Below are 22,500 nucleotides of genomic sequence, written 5' to 3'. Positions count from 1 at the left end.
GTCTCCTCCTCCCCGTTCGCCTCTAAGGGGCATCAGCTCCCAGTCTGACCGACTCTCTCTGAGTCTCTCTGACTGTGACTCTGTCTCTATGACTGACTATCTCCCAACTTCCAACCCTGTCGCCATATATTGGAAATCTCTTTTTTTTTTATGACGTCAGAGGCGTGGTGAACAATGTGACTCCTTCACGTTTCAAGTTACACGTGCGCTTTCACATGCATCTACACGCCTCTGGTAAACAAAATAAATTCCTAACTTGAATTGTATCGTTTTTAACCAATTTTGTTAATTATTATTTCTAAACTCGTATTGTACATTCTTTTAACTGACATATTTAATATCCAGTTATTTCTAAAGAATGAACAATCGACTGCATTCCTTGGATTAAATATCTATTATTTTTTAACACTTACCTGCTGGGTTCGATTTTAACCTTTTCTAAATATCATTTTCAAACTTATCTAGTTTGCCTTTTTACTTACTGGGGTCTGTTCCATTTTCATAACACGGCGATGCGACAGGGGTTGAAGCATGAAGAGAGAGAGAGAGAGAGAGAGAGAGAGAGAGAGAGTGAGTGAGAGTGTAGTGTTTTGGTTAGTGTACCAGCTCAAATGTGACAACAACACCCCGTGCATGCGGTTCTTCCTTGTTGACCTTTTAAATTTAAATAAAAAGAGAACAACGAACCCCTTTATTTATATGACCTTATTTCCTTACTCTGTTTCTCCTTTCAATTACAGACGACTGAAGACAGCCTCGACGGTAAGGCATCGAGCGACACTTTACGCAGCCAGCCGTCGCCACCGCCATACATCTCCACATCGGCAACCATGAATCGCCATCCGTCGTCCGGTGAGCAGTTTGACCGGCGGGATCTGACTCCGTCATCGCAGACTGTCGTCGACAAAGCATACACCGAACAGCATAAACACCATCGGTTTAACCAAAGTCTGGAACTGCAAGGACTCAATTTGAAGGATCAGGTTTGCGACATGTGTCGTAAACCGGGCGAAAGTGTCAGTTACGAACAATTGCTCCAAGGTAAGTCAATCTTTTTAATCGTTTGTATGCTTTTATAACAATTCTTTCTCATATACAAAGTAAAGGCTGGTGTGTTTGACATTTTTTGTTACTACAGACTACAGTGCTTGTTCAGAATTCAACCTAATTAAAACACAGAATTACAGAAACATCTTTTTGTGTACATCCTCATTACGGAACGAAAATGTCATATCCCCCCCCCAAAAAAAAAATCACGTAAATTGATCAAGTAGTTTTATTTTTTAATTAAAAAGAAATTAAATTTTATGAACAAACGAGAAAGGCGCCATCCATCCGCCATCTTCATCACTGCTTATCTCCTTAACAGACTCTCCATAAATAGAAATTAAAATCAGCCTCTTAATTGCTACAATTAATAAGACGAACACGTGCCAGATCGAGACTATACAGGAAGCGAGGCAACACCGTTCAGCTAAACCTTGTCACACATTCCGTGGTATTCAAACTTGTGTGTGACCTAGCGTTATCGCCTTACAAACAAAATGTTTTCCTTTCTCTGGCCTTACTCAGGCAGTGTAGGCCTTCAGCTTTGTCAACGTTTCAACGTAACGGTTAGAGTTGACAGTCAACTCTGGTTCCAAAAAAAATTAAGAGGATGACACCCTTCGTGTCTCAGAAGACGGCGCGGATAATTTTGCCCGTTGAAGTCTGATTCTTGAACTTCTGGGGAGCGTGAGTGGTACCATTCCATCCACTGCTTTTTTGGACTCCTGTTTGTATTAGTGACACCATGTCTCGTCACTACTGATAATGACGTTCAAGAATGTATCAGCAAATCCTGGCAGACATCTCGTCGGTGGTCTTTTTAGCCCTGTATAAGCACTTGTGGAACCCACCTAGAGCACACTTTGGGATAAAACATTGTTCTCAGTGCACTGACACACATTTCACTCTACACGGATTTACTTCACCATTATCCACCGATCAGCCCGGATGGGTTAGTCGAGGCGCACAGTGTTTTCTAGGGTGGTGGCGATGCATGAGTGTCCGAAACACTTTTTTCACTCACTTCTCGGCCGCCATTCTAAAATCGACGAACCCATCTCCAAACTGTGCCGAAGTCAACTGAATCGGTTTCATAAACGTTCAACAGGAGCCAGTGGATATTGATTGGTTCAGTTTTTCTGCGTGGAGAAAATCAGTGAAGCATCTCAGTTTCTGACGCACGTCCATGACAAGGGTTGCTTTCTTAGATTATCACACCGTCAATATCTGCAACAGAGAAAGAGAGAGAGAGAGAGAGAGAGAGAGAAAGATAGAGAGAAAGAGAGAGAGATAACTTTTAGGTTACGAGCTAAGTTAACGTAACAATGCAATTTGCAACCCCTCTGATCCATTCGGGTGGAATGAAATGGGGAACATTACTTTTGAAACGCCCCCTCGTACACTAATTCAGAGAGTTTTCTAATATTTCAGCTTCTGACTATATTAGAGGGTGAGACAAGAGTAGGGAGTGGCAGTAAAAACAACAAGGAAGTGATAATGGTGTAATGAGCACTATGAAAAAGTATATCGTAGTGAACCGACTTTTAATCCTGTACAACGTCGGGTCGTCCTACTAATACTTAATAATTATGAATTTCACCATTATGGACTGATTTTTGAATCTAAACTGTTTAATGGAATAGAGAAAACAAATAATAGGTTCGAGAATCTTCCACCTCCACTTTGTAAAAATAATTTTGGAAAGAAATCATTCTATTTCCACAATGAGATGTTTTCTTCTTTTTTTAATATCATTTATTGTTTCTATAATAATGTTTTTCTGCTTTTCCTCTTCTTTTAAACACTTTCCAGATTGAGATGTTGAGATGTTGATTCTATTATTTTTAACTTCACCGATGGATACTTTTTTTCTCCCCTTTAAAAAAAAACATTCCAGAATGAAATTTTTTTCTTTGTTAACTTCACCAATTGATTCGTTATTTCGCTTTTCTTTTTTAAAACAATTTTCCAGATTGATCATTTTTCTTTCTTTTTCTTAGTTTTTAAACTTCACCGATTGATACATTTTTTCTTCTTTTTTCACTTTAAAAAGTATTTCAGGTTGAGATTTTTTCTTTCTTTTTTATTTCTTATGTTTTATATGAATATAAATATTAGTGCGAATACTAACGGAGCATAATTTAGTCCGTCATTTTTGACGGGCAGGGAGTTACACATGAACTAAATAAAATAAGTCAAAGAATCTGTATCTATATAAGGACATTTCTTAAAGCGCTGCGTATAAACTATGGATGTTGAGGACGCGGGTGAGCAAGGCCAGGAAAGTTTGGAGGGGTGCGAATTGTCATCTGAAAGAATGAGATTTAAATCTTTCAAAGACAATAACACAGCGGAAATGGGTAGAGAGCGTTATTTTCGTAACCCATATATATGGATTTATGTTTCTTATAAAAACGAACAATCAAATTAATTTTAATTTTTCGTACAGGAATGGCGGTGGGGAGGTGGGGGGGGGGGGGGCTCAAAATGAGACATTGACAACGGAACGAAAAAGAAGGTTGGAATTTCGTTAGGGACACGGAGCAAAGTGGTTGAGTGGGGATATAAATGGAAGCACATGTGAATCTGCTTAATGGGTATTTGTATATGTGTGTATTTGCCTGTATTTGTGTCTCTGTATGTATGTATGTATGTATGTATGTATGTATGTATGTATGTATGTGTGTGTGTGTGTGCAATGCTGTGACCGTTTGGGCGGTTATCAAAGCGTAGTATCTGTGTTAACTGTGGCAAGCAGGGCCAAGGGTCAAAATATTATTATTATTATTATTATTATTATTATTATTATTATTATTATTATTATTATTATTATTATTATCATTATTATTATTAGCGGCTCACATGGAGCTTTCACACAAGTCAACAAACGATCTGATTGGAGACCTATGGTGTTCTCTGGAAGCTGAGTGACCACAAGTCTCCCCAGACGTCCAGCTCTCTTCACCTCGATAGCATTTGCAAATAAATTTGCATCATCGCAACAGCCTCTTACCATTGATTTCTCGCTGGCAGTGGCCATTGGTTTATATTGGAATTTGAGTGGCACTAAGCCTCCCCAAGATCCCAGTTCTCTTCGCGCTTGTCCAGTGGAGGTCTGGCCAGTGCTCCCTCCTCGGTCTTTCCATCCTCCTTGACCCTTCTCGGCTCTTTGGTATTACTTTTCTATTGGGGGGAACGGTGATGAAACAATGGAGGGGATGCATGATGGGAGTGTAGAACTTGTAAATATGCAGTTTCGGTGTTCTTCATTCCCTGTAACGCTTCTTCGTTATATTGTCTTGTGTTATTCTCCGCATTCAAGGGTTTTCCTTAATATTTCAGCCGTTATCATTATCGTTAGTCGTTGTATTTTTGCAGTTATTCCTCTGATTCCAATTTCTGCAATTCTTTTTTCCAAGTTTTTCAGAATTGTTCCTAGTGCTCCTACTATTATCGGTACTATTTTGATGTTCTTCATCATCCAAATCCCTTTTAACTCTCTGGCTAGTTCTGTGTATTCGTTTCTCCTTTTCTTTCATACGCACCCTGTGGTCAGCTGGGAAAGCAAAGTCTACGATTTGACAGGATTTCTCTTTCTTGTTAATTATTACGACATCTGGTCTTCTTGCTTGGGTGGGTTTGTCCGTCTGTATCTCCATGTCTCATAGGATTTTGTGGTTCTCGTTTTCGAGTGCTGTTGCGGGTTTATGCTTGTACCATTTATCTATACGCTCAAAATGCAGTCGTTTGCACAATTCCCAGTGTACCGCCCTCACCACTTGGCTATGCCTGTTTTTGTATTCCTTTTGGGCCAGTTTGCTGCATTCACTTACTATATGGTTTATCGTTTCGTTTCTTTGTCCACAGAGTCTGCATTTGCCGTTTTCTTGTGTTTTATCGATCCTTGTTTTGATATAGTCGGTTCTTATCGAGTTATCTTTTGCTGCAGTTATTAGAGATTCAGTTTCACGGTTTATATGTCCTTTTCGCATCCATGTCCAGGTGTTTTCGTTATTCTCATCTTTTGTCATTCTTATGAATCTTCCGTGGAGTTGTTTCTGCTCACATTTCTCTTTTCTCGTTTTGTCATTTGTCTCTCTGTTTTCTGTTTTGTTGGTTTTTCTCCGTGTCTCTCACTGCCATAATTATCCTTTCAGTGTTTTGCATTACGATTTTTTCTAGTTCTTTTCACACAGTCTTCTATATAGATCAGTCCTCTCCCGCCGTCTTTCCTTTTCACGTAGAGTCTGTCAATATCGTCCTTTGGGTGTAGTGCATTATGCATGGTCATGAGTTTCCGGGTTTTCTGGTCGAGCTGTCTCAGTTCTTCTTTTGTCCATCCTATAAACGGTCCAGAGTATTTCACTAGTGATACTGCCCACGTATTTATACCTTTTATTAGGTTTCTACCATATAATTTAGTTTCCAGGAGTTTTCTTGTTCTCCTGGGGTATTCCTTTCCAGTTTTCTCTTTCATTTCTGTTGCTCTGATTGAGCCCGTTCCAGAATTCCCAAGTATTTATAGTTGTCTTGTTCCCCTAGTGCCCTAATTTCTGTTTGGTTGGGTAGTTCTATGCCTTCTGTCGTTTCCAGTTTTCCCTTTTTTTATAACTAGTAGTGCACACTTTTCCATTCCAAATTCCATTTGGATATATTGGCTGAAGATCCTGGTAGTGTTAATTAGTGTCTCTAGCTCCTTTTCGGCCCTTGCAAAAAGTTTCAGATCGTCCATGTACATAAGGTGGTTCATTTTTTCCTCTGTACTGGGGAACTTGTATCCTGCTTGGCACTTTCTCAGAATACTATTCAAGGACATCATGGCTATGATGAACAGTAATGGTGATAACGAGTCTCCTTGGAAGATGCTTCTTTGTGTGTTAATTTCTGTTATGTGTTGTCCATCAGCTGTCAGTTCCATGTTTTCATTGCATTTTCTATTACATTGGTGATCCTACTTGGTATTTTATTATCCATCCTTGGGGGATCCTGTCGTACGCTTTTTTGTAGTCGATCCATGCCATGGCTAAATTTTTCCTCCTCCTTTTTACTTCCTTTAGGATCTTTTGATCAACATATAGCAGATCATGTGTTCCTCTTTTTCCTTTTTGGCATCCTTTCTGTTCCTCGGCGATGAGTTCACGGTTATTCAGTGAGTGGTAGATTTGTTCCCTCAGTTGTGCTGTCAGTATCTTCCACATGATGAATAAGCATGTGATTGGCCTATAATTGCTGGAGACGATTCGTTTCTCCGTGTCCTTCTGTAGCAGTAGTGGTTCTACCTTTTGTCATCCAGTCTGGCACGTTTGATTCCTGTATACATCTTCTCGGGGTTTGGGCTAGCCGTTCGTGTAAGGTTGTCGCTGGATCAATTATTATGATTAGAAAAATAAATAATTAAATTGGAAAAAATGATTGACATATAATATAATATGGCAAAACGAATGTGAAAATAGAAAATAGATGTAAACATGATTTTTGCTTCGCATAAACAAATAACAAAATTGGGGTATCATCAGCTCTTGATCTGAGACACGTAATGAGACGTAATGAAACACGTGATTAAATGTAGATTTGGGTAGATTCTATGAGTTGTTAGCTGGACATCAGAGAGAACAGACGACTCAAAAAGGGTCTCTTCATGACGCAGGAAGCGGCCTCATTTCAGGCAGCCAAGATGTAAAAACGTGTAATCTCTGAAGAATGCCGGATCATGAAAAAAATGTTCGTAAATAATTCAGGTATGTATTGTGTTATTAAAAGAACTGTTTGCCTACAACTGTTTCGATACGTCCACGTCAATCGTTTCCTGTTAGAACTGTTGCATAAATGTTAAAATATACACAGACAATCAACTAAATGATACGACGTATATATTATATACATCATATATACACGCATTTAGACGTACATGAATATACAGATAAACTCTATAACCCAGCTATTCAACATGTACGTTGTTATGGAATATATTCACATACACATTACACGACAGACCCTTTTTTAGAGCCCTATAATATAACATAACCGACTTTTTCCATATATTTCACTGTGATTCTGGTGCATTCTTTTAACAATTGCGATATTGGGGTGAAGTTCCGGTTTCGTCCATCAGGTAAACTTTTTACTCTTGGACATCTCAACGTCGAAAACTGTTCAGAACCCTGTTCTTGAACTTTTATATGCAGATGATGCAGACCTTGTTTCACATTCAGAAACAGACACAGATGGTTATGGACAAGTTATCAGAGGCTTGTAAAGCTTTTGGGCTTACCATCAGCCTCAAGAAAGCATATGTTCTGCATTCCCCTTCCATAGGAATGTCGTATGTTGAACCAAACATTTTGGTTGACGGTAAGAAGTTAAATTTTGGTTGACGGTAAGAAGTTAATTGACGGACAATTTTGTATATATGGGTAGTATGCTGAGTAAGGACTGTGCGCTTGATGCTGAGATAAATTACAGAAAAGCCAAAGCTGTTCTGCTTTTGGCAAACTGGAGAAACGTGTGTGGTCAGATCGGGGAATCACACCAAAACAAAGCTAAGTGTTTACGAAGCATGCGTTATCACTACGCTGTTGTATGGGTCAGAGACTTGGACAACATATAGAAGGCATCTCAAGTTATTGGAAATGTTTCACCAAAGTTGTAATTGGAGAATACTTAATATTAACTGGAGGACTCTACCGACTGACACTGTAGTTCTTGAACGATCAAATAGTACTAGTATAGAAATGGAAATCATTCAAAATCAGATGCATTTGACTGGATGCTTGGTTAAGATGGAGGACTAAAGATTTCCTAAACATTTATGGCGAGATAGAGAAAGGGTAAAAAACCACAACATAAACCAAGAAAAAGGTTTAAGGATTCTCTAAAAAATAATTTGAAAATACTTGAGATGGATGTACATAACTGGAGAGCCGAAGTGAGAGATCAACATTGTGGAGAAAAAACATAATAAAAATTCCAAGATTTTTTTTTATTTTCATTCATTAAAACAAAGGTTATAATAAAATTACTGGTGTTCAAAAGTCTTCATAATAAGTAATACACACACACACATACATACACACACACACACACACACACACACACACACACATATATATATATATATATATATATATATATATATATATATATATATATATATATAAATTTTTATTTATATAGACAACTGTTACATAGTCCCTACACCGAACATGCTAATGTTTCAGACAATTGGTCGTTAAGAATTAAAAGTCCTCGTCTGGCGACGTAATGAAGTTTGTGTACTACTGAAAGCGTCTGGTTCTCAACTGGGGAAATTTAAGAAATATATTTATTTTAATAAAATTAAAACGTTAAATTTAAAAGCGAGGGGTGGTTTAGTGACATTTGTAGACTCCAAACATAGAAAGCGGAATGGGGGAAAAAGACGCCACAACTTAACAGAATAAAAAAGAAACAAAATAGAGAAATAAAAAGAAAAAGAAAAAAAAAAGAACAGAAAAACGAAAAAGAAAAAAAGAGTAAGAGTGATTACATTGTCATAATATAATATTATATATAAATTCTTAATGCTGCATTTTTTTAAGTTATAAACTTATTTAGTATATTATATATATATTGTGTATGTGTGTGTGTGCGTGTGTGTATTACTACTACCAATAAAATATATAAAAACTCAAGTAAAATTCTTGTGAAATACACAAAACTTTAATTAACCATGCAATAATCATCTACAACTGCAAAATAAGACTTCAAATCTTGGGATCCAATATAATTAAAACCCAGCATACATAAAATAAGATTCAATGACGTCACTAATACACCAACTATTTTTGGTCCCCCGACAAAAGGAGGGCGGACCTGCAAATTCACCCTTGTCCGTTCGTCTGTTCGTCTGTCCGCACTTTTTTCAATAACTATGCCTTGGAATCTTTTGAAATTTTAAATAAACATTAAACATGATATGAGTAAAAAAGTAACAGAACGGATTTTCCCGGAAAACTCCGGTTGCCCCTCTCCCCTCGGGGTGCCTTTCGGGTTAAAAATGGATAAGATTGACACTTTCGTGCTTATTAAAAAAAAATAGATGCCTTGAATCTTTTAAAAACTTTATGAAAAGTTGTAACTAACTGATTTCTATATAATTTTGTTTGTCTATACTTCACGATAATTTTTCGGTGTGCCCAAGGGGCTCTTTTAGGGCTAATAAAAACACTCCATTTTTAGGATTATTTTACCATACTTGTCTAAAATTTTCTGTGCATGTCTATTTACTAGTTTTGCATGGTGCTGAACTCAAATTTAAATATGTTAAGGCCTTGGGGACTTTTGGGGCTAAATGGAAGAGTAGCAAATGATGGACTGTTTTTGCATGGTGCAGAACTCAGATTTACATATGTTAAAACCTAAAACTGTACCGTTTGTTCATTTTCACCAGGATTTGAGGTCCCCTGAGGACTTGTGGGGCTAAATGAGGGCTGAACTTAGTCATTTTTTATGCCTCGTGCACTGTGCATTCACGGGGGACTATGCAGCTTCACTTGTTAAGAACTAACTTTACTATCCTGTAGACATAAATTCATTCATTTCGTGTGAATCAAATCATTGTATTGTTGGTGTGCTTTCTCCAGTATCTTTCTAGTTAAAATTGTTTCTAGAAAGACACGAAGTACTTACAGTAAAACCGCGTGAAGGTTGCCAACATCCCTAACTGAAAGTCTTTCTGTTGAGCGAACTGGAATCGAACTTGTCTGTCCGTGTTGTTAACCACGTAGCCAGTGGTATCTCTCTAGACCTCAATAAACTATTCCTAAAATAGCGTCAAAAATTGAATAAATCTAAAAAGAAAATAAAAAAAGTACAGAAAATATTAGCTAAGGCTGGTATAATCGTAGTGTCTATGTTTAAATTTATGAGATTTGACTTCGTTCGCTATCTATTCGCAATATAATTCCTATTAACTTCTCTCTCTCCCTCTCTTATACATTCACATACGCACACGTATACACATGCACACGTATACACATACGCACGTATACACACATACACATACACACATACACACACGCACTACTACTAAAAGAGTTACATTTCCAAGCATTGAAAACTATTTTTTATTCTATAAACTAAATAATCTCTTCGGTTTTTTTAACAGTATATCAAATGTTAATTCGTTTAAAAAACTATTTTGCTATTTCAAATTTGATTTCAAGTATTGAATAAGAATTAAAATGCGAAGCAGCGGTAGCAGTCGACACCATCAGGTTAAAATCTGAATTCTGAATTGTTGATCGGTATCAAGCTTTCAAAGAAACACCAGCAGTAGTCCTCGCTACTCCGTTAACCAACTTTTTCTTTATCTTCTTAATAGTTCCTATGCTTTCACTTCCCCCTCTTCATACCGCGGCTGGGGCCGGACTCACGTACGTTCAATTTTGTTACATAGATAATAGTTAGCAATTGAAATGTTATAAACAGATTTTTTTTTTTTTTGTTAATTAATGTTTTTTTTTTGTTTGTTTTTTTGCCACAACTTATCAGAGATAAGATTAAGAATTACTGTTAACAAAACCGTTAAGTGAAATTTCAGACTCCTCGTGCCTCTGAAAGCCAATAAAGCTAAGAACGATTTCAACAAAAAAAAAAAAAAAAGAAACGGGGAAAAAAAACGATTTGTGATTCATGGAAGTCAAAGGTCAGATAACTGCATTGCCTTTTTATGTGAGTTAATTAGTCATAATTAAAAAAAAAAACATGGCGTTTCCTTTTTCTCTTCAGTTAAGATGGCAGTCAATATTAACAACGCCTGGTATTTGACAGCAGCATAAAATACTACAAAACCAAAACAAATGTCGAGATTCTAACACCTATAGACATGTATACTTTCTTTTATATCGCTATATATAAAGTCATGTGTACATCTTCATGTGTGTGTTACATGTACGTATATGATATATATATATATATATATATATATATATATATATATATATATATATATATATATATATATATAATCAACATCGGCACGTGGGAAGAACTTACTCTGCTAAGGCTGAAGAGGCGAAAGCTTGTACGTGAAAGTTGTGATGCTCTAGAGAAAAGAAAGCAGGCCCACAGCAATCTGAATCGAGAGCTTCGCAAATGTTTAATTGATGGTTTTAAATGTGATACTTGTGAACGGGTGCTTTTGTCAAAAGCTGGCTACGTCAACCCCATTAGGTCATACAAAACTCCTGTTCAGGTGAACTTTGTAGCTATTAGTCTAAGCCAAACAATCTATTTAATATGCAGCAAAGTTTGCAATTCCACTGCTGGTTTGAGAAGATATGTGATTGTTCAGAGGAATACCCTTCAACCTCCAGATGAAGTCAACTCAGTGGAAATTGCTAAATTTTTATGTCACATCTGCTTCAAGATGTGGAAATCTGCGGCGGGAGTGCAGAGTCATCTGAGATGGCATGGACGACAAGATTGGGAGAACTCAATGTGACGGTGATCATCTGGAAAGATGCAGCAATCACACACACACACACACACACACACACACACACATATATATAAATATAAAAGTGAACGTATCTGTGTGTCTGTCTGTATGTCTGTCTGTGTACATTTCCCTACGCAATAACTCTGTCAATTTTTAGTCTACGGACTCGAAATTTGATATACAGGGTACTGAGATTTGGGAATATCTATGTGATCGGGTTTCGGCCAGAAAATTGGCTTTTAAGGAGTCAAAGTTCAACGATTTGACTTTTGAGAACTCTACCAAACTCCTCCGACAATTTTGGATCTAAACACTTAGAATTTTAGATATAGGTTCCTTGGACATGAATCTAACTTGATTTGAGCCCAAAACAATAAATGTTAAGGGTCATAATAGGGGTCAAAGTTAAAAAAATTGACCTTTTTTTTTTTTTTTTTGCTCAGCATACACCTCCAATCACCCGAGCAACACCGGGCACCCATGCTAGTATATATATATATATATATATATATATATATATATATATATATATATATATATATATATATATATAATGTGTGTGCATGTGTATTGAGCACTGTTGAAGTATATACTGAAAAATTTACGCATAAAATTATATCTTCGTATATTAATTTATGTGATTGATTGAAGTAATCATATATATATATACAAGCAGGCCTCCCGACATTGCCAGGTCGTAAAATACGCTTAAATATGATATTTTGATTAATGCACATTTCGTATTTATTATTATTATATTATATTGGACCCAATATATAGTAATGCGCCACAACCGAGAATCGAAACCAAAACGTTTAGTTTACGATTTACTTTTTCCTTTGACGTCAATGCCTGAGCTAAGTGGACATGTTTGCTACAATCCTAAAAATTAAATCATGAATCAATAGTTATTACATTACGTATGCGTATTCGTAACGTCGTCGTTCGACCTTCACCCGGCAAATTCCATTTTTTTTTAATCTTCACACTTGTGCAGCGATTTTCCCAAATATAAAGTTTCGCATGCTTTCTTTTAATAATTACAAAAAAAAAAAAAAGAAAAGAAAAAAGAAACTTGGTTCATACGAGGGAACTAACATGAAGGCACTATTCTTAAAACAGCAAGAAATATGCAGTATTTTTTTTATCTTGTGTCTTCTTATCTTGACTTGGATAAAACCGGAAAGAATTTTCCTTAAACTAGACGAGATGATAAAAATCTAAAATTTAGAAACCCCGTCTAGTTATCATCTGAGGAAACATGCATTTAAAATGCTAAAACCGTCTGCAAGGAAAAAAAAATGAGAAGTGATGACAGACATTTTTATCAATCGCTTGTATTTCTTAACAGGCGACTTGTCAACGGAAGTAACTTTTTTTTTTTTTAAAGTATCTTTAAAAAACAAATTTGTTGAGAAATGTTATTCTATTATTCCAAAGATTCGTTGAGCATTTTTCTAACAAAATCTTCTAAAAAGTGAAGCTGCTGTTTACAGTTATCTGTCTTATTATTTTTTCAAAATATAATGGATGATATTAAAGTTCTGTATTTTTATTATATGAAAGCTGAGTGTTTATATTACTTGTATCTTACGGACTATTGTTCTCATCTTGAGTCTTATGTGTGTTATTTGGGTGATGGAAGGGAGATAATCATCTGTCAATCTTTATCAGAGATGCCACCCTTATGTCAACCAATTTTTTTCTCAAATACGAAACAATAACCATACAATATAGACTAACTCACAAAATACGAAAATATCTACGGAGCCAGTAATTTTTCTCTTTTCTTTTCCAAACCACAACAAACATGCCTGGGGATGGTGGAAGGCTAATCCAACCGAAATGTTGCACAAATAACACTCAAGATGAGAACAATAGTTCGATCAATACAAGTAATACAATATTGTTTTTTCCCCTAGATTCTCCTGCCTCAATGGTATTTTTTGGCGTCGAGGCATAATGAAATTGTATAAACTGAATAAAATTAGTTGAGTTAAAACTCAATGAAACTTTTGTCGTGCAACACACACACACACACACACACATACACACTCATATATATATATATATATATATATATATATATATATATATATATATATATATATATATATATATATATACTAGCAAAAGTACCCGTCGTTGACTTGGTTCAAAAACAGCCTACAGAAAATGGACTCTGATTTATGAAAGTATGATAGATTATGAAAAAGGAAGGGCTGTAAAGAGATAGCTTCGAATTTGGGGGTATCAAAACCAAAACAAAATATGATGAAAGTAAAAATAAAATAGATAAACCCCATAATTTATTATACCATACCTGTTCACACTGAAACACTTATCACAATATTCTGTGGATCTATATTAAAAAACCTTGTTAAACTTTGTGACATATTTCCATTCTATGGAGGTCAGGTGCGAACGCAGACCCCACGATTTTATTATACCATCTCTATTTAAGTTAAAATATACTTATCAAAGTATTCTTATGTACATCTATATCAAAAACACTTGAAAACGTTTTTTTTTTATATTAATTTTTTTTATTTCCATACTTTGTGGACCAGGCGCGAACGCAGACCCCACAATTTTAATGAACCACCGTTCTGCCAGATCAAACATACCCATTCCTGTGTCTCGATACATCTTCTATCATTATATGTAATCAATTTTATAAAATAGTCAACCATATAGGTGCCTATTCGTGACCACACACACACACACACACACACACACACACACACACACACACACACACACACACACACACACACACACACACATTCAGCTTTATATATATATATATATATATATATACTAGCAGATGTACCTGGCATTGCCCGGTATTAAACGTAAAGTTTAATTCCTTTTAACAAATGAATTAAAAACGGAAAGAAACTGAAACATGTGCATGCGAGTATTATGTTCTTTATTCTAAACAGTTCACTTCTTGTAAGTAAAAAAGATACTCCAACTGCGATCGAGATAGTGAGTCAAGTACGATAACCATTAGACTAGCTTGACACGTTCTTTAAAAACTGTTTTCAAACCTACTTATTCTTAAAATAAAGACACTGTCATATAAACAATTCGCGCATGCGCAGTTGTGAAACAGTTGACAAACGGATAAAAATCCCCCCAAGTACCAATTTTTTAATTTCGACCTCTTAGCAGCCTTTTTTTGTCCACGTGTCTGAATGCTCTATATACCAAATTTCAAGTCTGTAGATAAAAAGTTCGTTGAGTATATAGGTTGAGAATTGTCCTCACGCACATCCTTTTAATTATTATAGTAAAAAAATAATTATATATATATATATATATATATATATATATATATATATATATATATATATATATATATACTAGCATTTCAGCCCGGCGTTGCCCGGGTGTTTGGAGGTGTATGCTGAGCAAAAAAAAAAAATAGTAAATTTTTTTTTAATTTGACCCCTATTATGACCCCTTAAAATTTATAGTTTCGGGCTCAAATCACTTTATTAAATTAGATCCAGGTTCAAGGAACCTATATCTAAAATTTCAAGTGTCTAGACCCAAAACTGTCGGAGGAGTTTGGTAGAGTTCTTAAAGGTCAAATCGTTGAAATTTGACCCCTTAACAGCCAAATTTCTGGCTGACACCCGTCACATCGATTTTCCCAAATCTCAGTACCCGGTATTTCAAATTTCGAGTCTATAGACTTAAAATTGACAGAGTTATTGCGTAGGGAAATGTACACAGACAGACAGACAGACAGACAGACACGTTCACTTTTGTAGATATATATATATATATATATATATATATATATATAGATAGATAGATAGATAGATAGATAGATAGATACAGATGTATAAATTTTATTTATATCAACTTATTTATCTGTTATAACTTACATAAGAACATGACATGCCCTGTTATTATATATATTAGATACACGCCATAATTGCGTTGACACACTGGTTCCCGTTAGGTTAGGTAACTAAAGTTAAGAGACATCCAGCCTGGTCAGTATTAAAATGAGTAACCATTTGAAAATACCAGGTGCTGTATGTGCTCTCAGCTTATCCCGGCATTGTTTTCGGTAGTGAACTTTTCCTTGCCACTGGAACAAAGAAGTGCTGACTAAGGAGAGGTATTATTTGTGACTGCGCAACGCTTGCTTCAAAATTACACGCGTAGCCACCATTTCAATGGCATCCATTGTTTTTCAAGACTTGAAAGGAAAAACAAATGAACAAATATCTAAGGAAAAGGCTGAAACTTAGAGGAAGGCCCCAGTCCGTAATGGAATGGAACATAAATGGATGGCAACATTCAATGCTGCCAAGGGAAAGCTGTTTTCCTTTAATAATTACAAAAAAAACAAAAAAACTTCTCAACCACTGATAGCCATGAAATCTGAAAGCTGTTCGTTCAAAACCCTCAGCTTAACTTTCACAGGAAATTGGAAAAAAATACATCGAGGGCATTGCCAAGGCTGCTGTGAAGAAGGTAGGCTCTCTCTACCATGCTAGAAAGTTACTAACACCTAAGAGTATCCTGTACCTCAACAAGGTTACCATTTGCCTATGCATGAAGTATTGTTGCCACACTTGAGCTGGTGCATCTGCTATTAGTTTCTAACTCTTAGGTAGGCTTCAAAAAAGAATCGCCAACCTAATAGATCCCACACTATCAACCAAACTCCAATCTCTGTCCCATCGACGTTGCATCCCTATGCTTATTTTGCAAGTATTTTAATGGAAGGTGCTCCGACGAAATTCAAACATCTCGACGTAAATAACCCCGACTATCCGGACAAGCAGCAAAATCTCACCCCTACACTGTAGTGATCCCTAGATGCCGCACAGCCTTCTACTCTAATAGTTTCTTCCCTTGAACTGCTAGATTTTGCAACTCCCTCCCGGGTTCCTGCTTCTCTGACTGTACTGACATGCAGAAGTTCAAGTGTAATGTGAACAGACATTTTGCTGCCCAACCCCTTAAATCGTATCCCTGCAGATTTTGTCCTAAATAGTAACCCCTTGCATCCAAGTGGGGCTGTGCTTTGATTGGGTGAAGAAGCAAAAAAGCAAAAAAAAAAAAAAAAAGAAAGAAAGAAAAGAAATGCTGCAGGATAAATTCGATTTTATTTGAATCTTGGATTCAGGGTACCTTTTTTAAAAATTATTCTGTGACTGCTTTTGTTTTATTAGAAATATGTAAATAAATCTATTTAACTGATTTCGTGTTCGTGACGGTTCAAGTTACGACAATTACGCACCCTAGTTGTGTTTATGTTTCTTGCTGTTTTAGATGCTTGTTTCTTTTCAAATTATATGAAATTTTAGTGCGTGTGCAGTATAATGTAATTTCGAACTAATGCATTTCAGGTAAAACAAGTGAAGCGTGCATGATGGTCCCCAGTAAATACACAGTGAACGAGGCATTAAAAAAATGATTAAGTTCAGCATTTGCCCCACTCCCATTTAGCGCTAAAAGTCCCCGTATGACGTGAAATCCTGATAAAAATGAACAAACGGTGCAGTTTTAGGCCTTAACATATGTAAATTTGAGTTCTGCACCATGCAAAAAAAAAAAAAAAAAAAAAATGACTAAGCCCATTATTTTCCCCTCCCACATTTAGGCCCCAAAGTCCCCAAGTCCTTAACATATTAAAATTTGGGTTCAGCACCACGCAAAACTGCTAAATAGACATACACAGAAAAGTTTGAACAAATATGTTAAAATAGTCTCCAAAATGGAGTGTTTTTATTAGCTCTAAAAGAGTCCCTGGGGCACAACCAAGAGTTATCATGAAGTATAGACAAACAAAATTATATAGAAATCAGTACAACCTTTCAGAATGTTTTATAAAAATCCAAGGCATCAATTTTTTTTAATAAGCACAAAAGTGTCAATTTTAGCCATTTTAATCCGAAAACATTATTGTTATTTTTGCAATGGCTAATTTCAAGGAAAGCAAGGGAGATAAGCCAGTTTGTCATATTGAATTGGTCGCTCAACTCGCATTAAAACATAAGATAAAACTCGATAATTCTATTTTACTAATGGGTCATTTTTCGTAATTTTTGGAATTTATACTAATTTCGATATGACATGTGATTAGGTTTCTGAAATACGTTTGTTCTAAATTTCGTTATACTAGTAGCGCACCGAAATTTTAATTAAAAAAAAAATACTGTGGACTATTTCTAGAACTTTCAGTCGGCAAAGGCAAACATGTAATAGCGTACTTTTGATATTGTTTTGTAAGCAAGAGTTTTTTTTTTTGGGGGGGGGGAGGGGATTGCTGTTTGTACGGATTAAGTAGAAGGTTAGGGTTAGCAGAAAGTGGAAACGTGAGGGTGAGAGATAAAGAGATGGAGATAGAGGGATGGAGAAATAGGGATGAAGTGAGATGGACGGAGAAAGATGGAGAAATGAAAAGAAATGGGAGGGAGGGAGAAAGGAGAAAGAAGGTGTTACAGTTAATAGAAAGTTTAAAAAAAAAAAGGTTTGCGATAGATAGATAGATAGATAGATAGATAGATAGATGTAGAAATGGGATGTGAAAGATGGAAGGAGAAGAGTAGATGCAAAAAATGGCATATGGAAAGAAAAGGAGATGGGGTGATAGAAAAGAAATGAAGAAATATGGAGGGAGATGGTGAGAGACAGAAGCAGAATTGAAGATGAAGAGTTGAATTGAGTTAACGTTAGCAGAAAGTGGAAATGTGTTTGGCAGAGGGTGAGGGGGAGATTGTGAAGGGGAATGGGGTGAGACGCAGAAAGAAAGGTGGACAGAGAAATATGGAGAAATGGAAAGATGTAAAGATATTGGAAGGAGACAAGAGACAGAGAGAGGGAGAGAGAGCGAAAGCGAGAGAGAGAGAGAGAAAGAATGAGAGAGAGAGAGAGAGAGAGAGAGAGAGAGAGAGAGAGAGAGTTGGCTGGATTGAGTTTCGTTCGTAGTAGAAAAGGATTGGGCGGGGTTAAAAAAAACGAAAACTAGAAGTGAAAGTCGGAATATGGCGACGCTTCGCCTCCTCATTATTGTTCGCGCGGTAATCTGAGAATCTGAAACTTTGTTCATCATTTCCAAATGAAAATTTGGTAGCAGGTGGTGGTAGTAGTGGCGTGAAGAAGCAACTCTTTCTCTTTTTTTTTTATTTGATCAAAATCGCGCGAAACAGCAAGTTGTCATGATTTTTGTTTTCCCGTTGTTACATTCTTTGCAAGTTAATAAAGGCATTATTGAAACTAAACATTTAAGAATATGTGTGCCATGATTTAACCTCAACTTCCAAGACGTGCCGGGAGTTATCTTCACCATGACGCGGAAGAAGAAGAAGAAGAAGAAGAAGAAGAAGAAGAAGAAGAAGAAGAAGAAGAAGAACAACAACAACAACAACAACCACCACCACCACCACCACCCGTCTGTATTTCACGAAGACGAATAGTTTATTATTCGAAAATTCGAAAGAAAAAAAAAATTCAATTTTATTTTAATAAATAGAAATGCTTATTAAAAATCAATTTTGCATTTGTCCGGGGTTTCAACCGTCAAATCTTAACTTCTTGTTTCAATAGGCGAGATAAAAATTATCCCTCTATATTGTCTGATGATTTAAGTTAAAATAAATTAAAGGAAATATAATGTTTTTGTTTTGCTTTTGTTTTTGTTTTTATTACATATGGATATTTAAAAAAAAAACAAAAGAGTAGGAGTAATGGATAGGGGAGAGGAAAACGAGAGAAAAGGGGGAGGATGAAAAACTAAAGAAAAAATATGAATATAATTTTAAAAAATTAAAAATTAAAATTTTAAAAAAGGGATAGGGAAAGAAAATGATAAAGAAAGAGAAAAAGAAAGAAAGAAAGAAAGGGGATTGACGATTGAGAGTTTTTAAGTGCATTAAAATAAAAATATAAATATAAAAATAAAATAATAAGGAAAAAAAGAAAGAAAGGAAGGAAGAGATAGATGGGATTTATAATTTTGCGTATCAAAAGATAAACGGTGATTTGCTCACGTCATGAAGTCAGAACTGGGTCAAAATGTTGGCAATCATCGGCGACGATGGCGGGTGTAGGGTGGGCAAAGAGAGCCTTTATATATTTAAATATCTTTTTGACACGCAAAATTATAAATCCATCCATCTCTTCCTTCCTTTCTTTCTTTCTTGTTTTATTTTATGTAATCTGTAGGTTCAAACTCTGCACGTAAATTTCTTTTTTTTATTATTAACTGCAAAGAATTTTATAAGACTTGAAAATTTACAAGTTCCTTTTATTTGTTTTGTTTTTACATGACGTGGTCTGTAGGTTCAAACCACGCACGTAAATTTCTTTCTTTTTTTTTTTTTTCGTTAACTGGAAAGAAGTTTATATAAAATAATTTTATAAAAGAAACAGTAGGTTCTCTAGAAGCAATGTAGAATAATATCTTATTTTTGACTAATAATTGCATGGAGGCATGTGAAGTTTCCTCTCGTGCAATTTCACGGATTTCGATGACAATAAAAATATAGCAGTGTGAAATATTCGTTGATCATTAGGGACTGCCAAAAGTCACCACAGAATTACCCCACCCTATATGTAACACGATGTAACTTTATTATAAATTAATATCAATATAACTTTTGTACCATTTAAAAGAAGGGCAAAATAAACTAGTAATAATTTAAAAAAAAATATTTTCATCGAACGAAAATAATGAAATTGCGAGACGAAAATCGTGTTTACATAATTGGCACTTTAAAATAAGGTTCCCATGTAGTAGACATTCCGAACGTGAAAACATACCCGTATTTAATAAATCTAGCAAAAATCAACTAATGGTCAGATTTTCGTGAAATTTTCGATACTTATCCATTTTTGAATGAAATTACATATAAAATGCAGTTTTCGTAAAATATACAAGGGGAAATCTTTTTTAGTGCGTGTCCCCCCCCCACATATTCATTTTTTCGAAATTCGAACAAAATATATCTATCGAAATTTATCTATCGAAATTTCTATTTATTATGAAACATAAGACTTCAAATAAGTAAAAAATATTTATTTTTAAAAAAATTAAATACACATATTGAACAAAATTTTAAATACACATATTGAACAAAAATTTAAATACACATATTGAACAAAAATTTACCTTGAAGTTGCAATTAAAAAATTGATAAAAACTTAATATTATTATGTTTTTTTTAAATAGCGTTTTTTTCGAATTAATATACACTATAATCAGTTGAATTGCCAAGAAAAAGAAACTTCGTAAACATTAATTAATTTTTAAAATATTAAGACGATTGAAATCCCATTATTTCAAAATGTTCCGTTACAACATAGATTTTTAATTAATTGTTTTTAATTTTTTTTTAATATTAAGTTTTAATATAAACACTACTCTTGTCAGCTATTTTATCGGCAGATTAAACCCAATTTGAAAATATTATTGCACAATATTAAGCATATTGTAGCCCCCCCCCCTGATATATTTTGTTTGTCTCTTTTTACCGGACAAAATATGGAAGCCCGTAGGTAACCAAAAGAACGTTCAGTAAAACCGTATTTCATATTTAATATACAAATGTTTATAACATTATTAATCATTAAACTGTGTAAATCTTAAAACCTAACAAAATTATAACAAAGATTAATTATTAATTGCAGTTTGAAGAAGATAAACAAATGTTTAAAAAATCATAAAGTCGCTTTTGCTTTTCCATAGTTCGTATAGTACACATAAATCTGACGTCACGGAAACATGCGGTCCAATCTTCACAATCGTTTGGCAATCCCTATTGATCATCATTCTATCCCGGGGAGCGTCGGGTCACCCAGCCAATATGTATACACGTGTGTGTGTGTGTGTGTGTGTGTGTGTGTGTGTGTGTGTGTGTGTGTGTGTGTGTGTTTGGGGGTTTATACATATATATCCCAACGGCACGTTGACAAACTAATTCTCGTCAGATTACCGAAGTTAAGACACGTTGAGTCTGGCTAGTACCAGATAAGTGACCGTTTGTGAATTCTAGACCATGTATGTGCTCTCCGCTTATTTCGGCATTGTTTTCAGTCGCCCTGAACCTCCACTTGCTACTGATATTTAACAACTCCGACTCGGCAGAGGTGTGGTTAGAGATAGCGCAACTCTTGTCACAAAAATTTCACGTGAAGGCATCCATACAGTGGGTATCCATAGTCTGTCGGGACTGAAGGAAGCTGCCATATGTCCCTATGCGCAGATCATCATATACTGATTAGATCACTCTGACAGATGTTTAAAAGCATTTAAAAAATAAATGTTTAAATTTCAACAGTATTTCTCGTGGTTAACGGTGGCCGAATGGATTAGGTCCTTGCTAATGAAGCCAGAGATGGCTTCTGTTGCCGGGTTCGAATCTATCGACACCCGGCACTGATGATTCCCGAAAGGATTAAACACAAGTTTCTGTAGGTATTTAATAATTATTAGAGTAAATAATTGTGTGTGTGTGTGTGTGTGTATATATATATATATATATATATATATATATATATATATATATATATATATACTAACAATATTCAATTTGGTTACCAGTATATATATATATATATATATATTTACTACGTTTTTGGCAATTTTATAAGTTCCAAATCTTAACAACTGTTGATTAGAATTTAACAAATGAAGGCTCGTTGGAAAGGTAATCACCCGACTTGTGTAGTGGGCTATGTAACATTTGCCCTTAAGGTGACACATTAAAGGGATCATCCATCATCCAGTGCATATTTTTGATACTTTTTTTACAGCCATAAAATGTTTCAGTCATAGCCATTCGTTTCCTAGTTTTGCATATGAATTACAAAACATCTGATGTTTTCCCAAAACCACTGACCTTGATGGAGGGGCGATTAAAACTTTCTGCTATGGTTTCAAATGATTTGAAATAAGTGCGAGTGGAGACTTGATTCCAAATATGTTATATCTATCCTCTTTG

General features: G+C 35.3%; 1 protein-coding gene across 2 annotated transcripts in view; it reads left to right on the top strand.

The window, feature by feature from the left end:
- The window catches only part of LOC145256219 (uncharacterized), a 274,977-nt gene that overhangs the window by 216,245 nt on the left and 36,232 nt on the right, over nt 1–22,500 (top strand). For both annotated transcript variants that reach the window (XM_080114837.1, XM_080114838.1), the window contains one exon: nt 741–1,041. In XM_080114837.1, the coding sequence (XP_079970963.1) occupies nt 741–1,041 (301 nt within the window). The remainder of the gene's footprint in view (nt 1–740; nt 1,042–22,500) is intronic.

The sequence above is a fragment of the Euprymna scolopes genome, chromosome 32, assembly GCF_053919585.1.
Source record: "Euprymna scolopes isolate OS-2025 chromosome 32, ASM5391958v1, whole genome shotgun sequence".
Lineage (NCBI taxonomy): Eukaryota > Metazoa > Mollusca > Cephalopoda > Sepiida > Sepiolidae > Euprymna > Euprymna scolopes.
The sequence above is the reverse complement of the archived record's forward strand: the minus strand, read 5'-3'. Positions and strand labels throughout refer to the sequence as shown.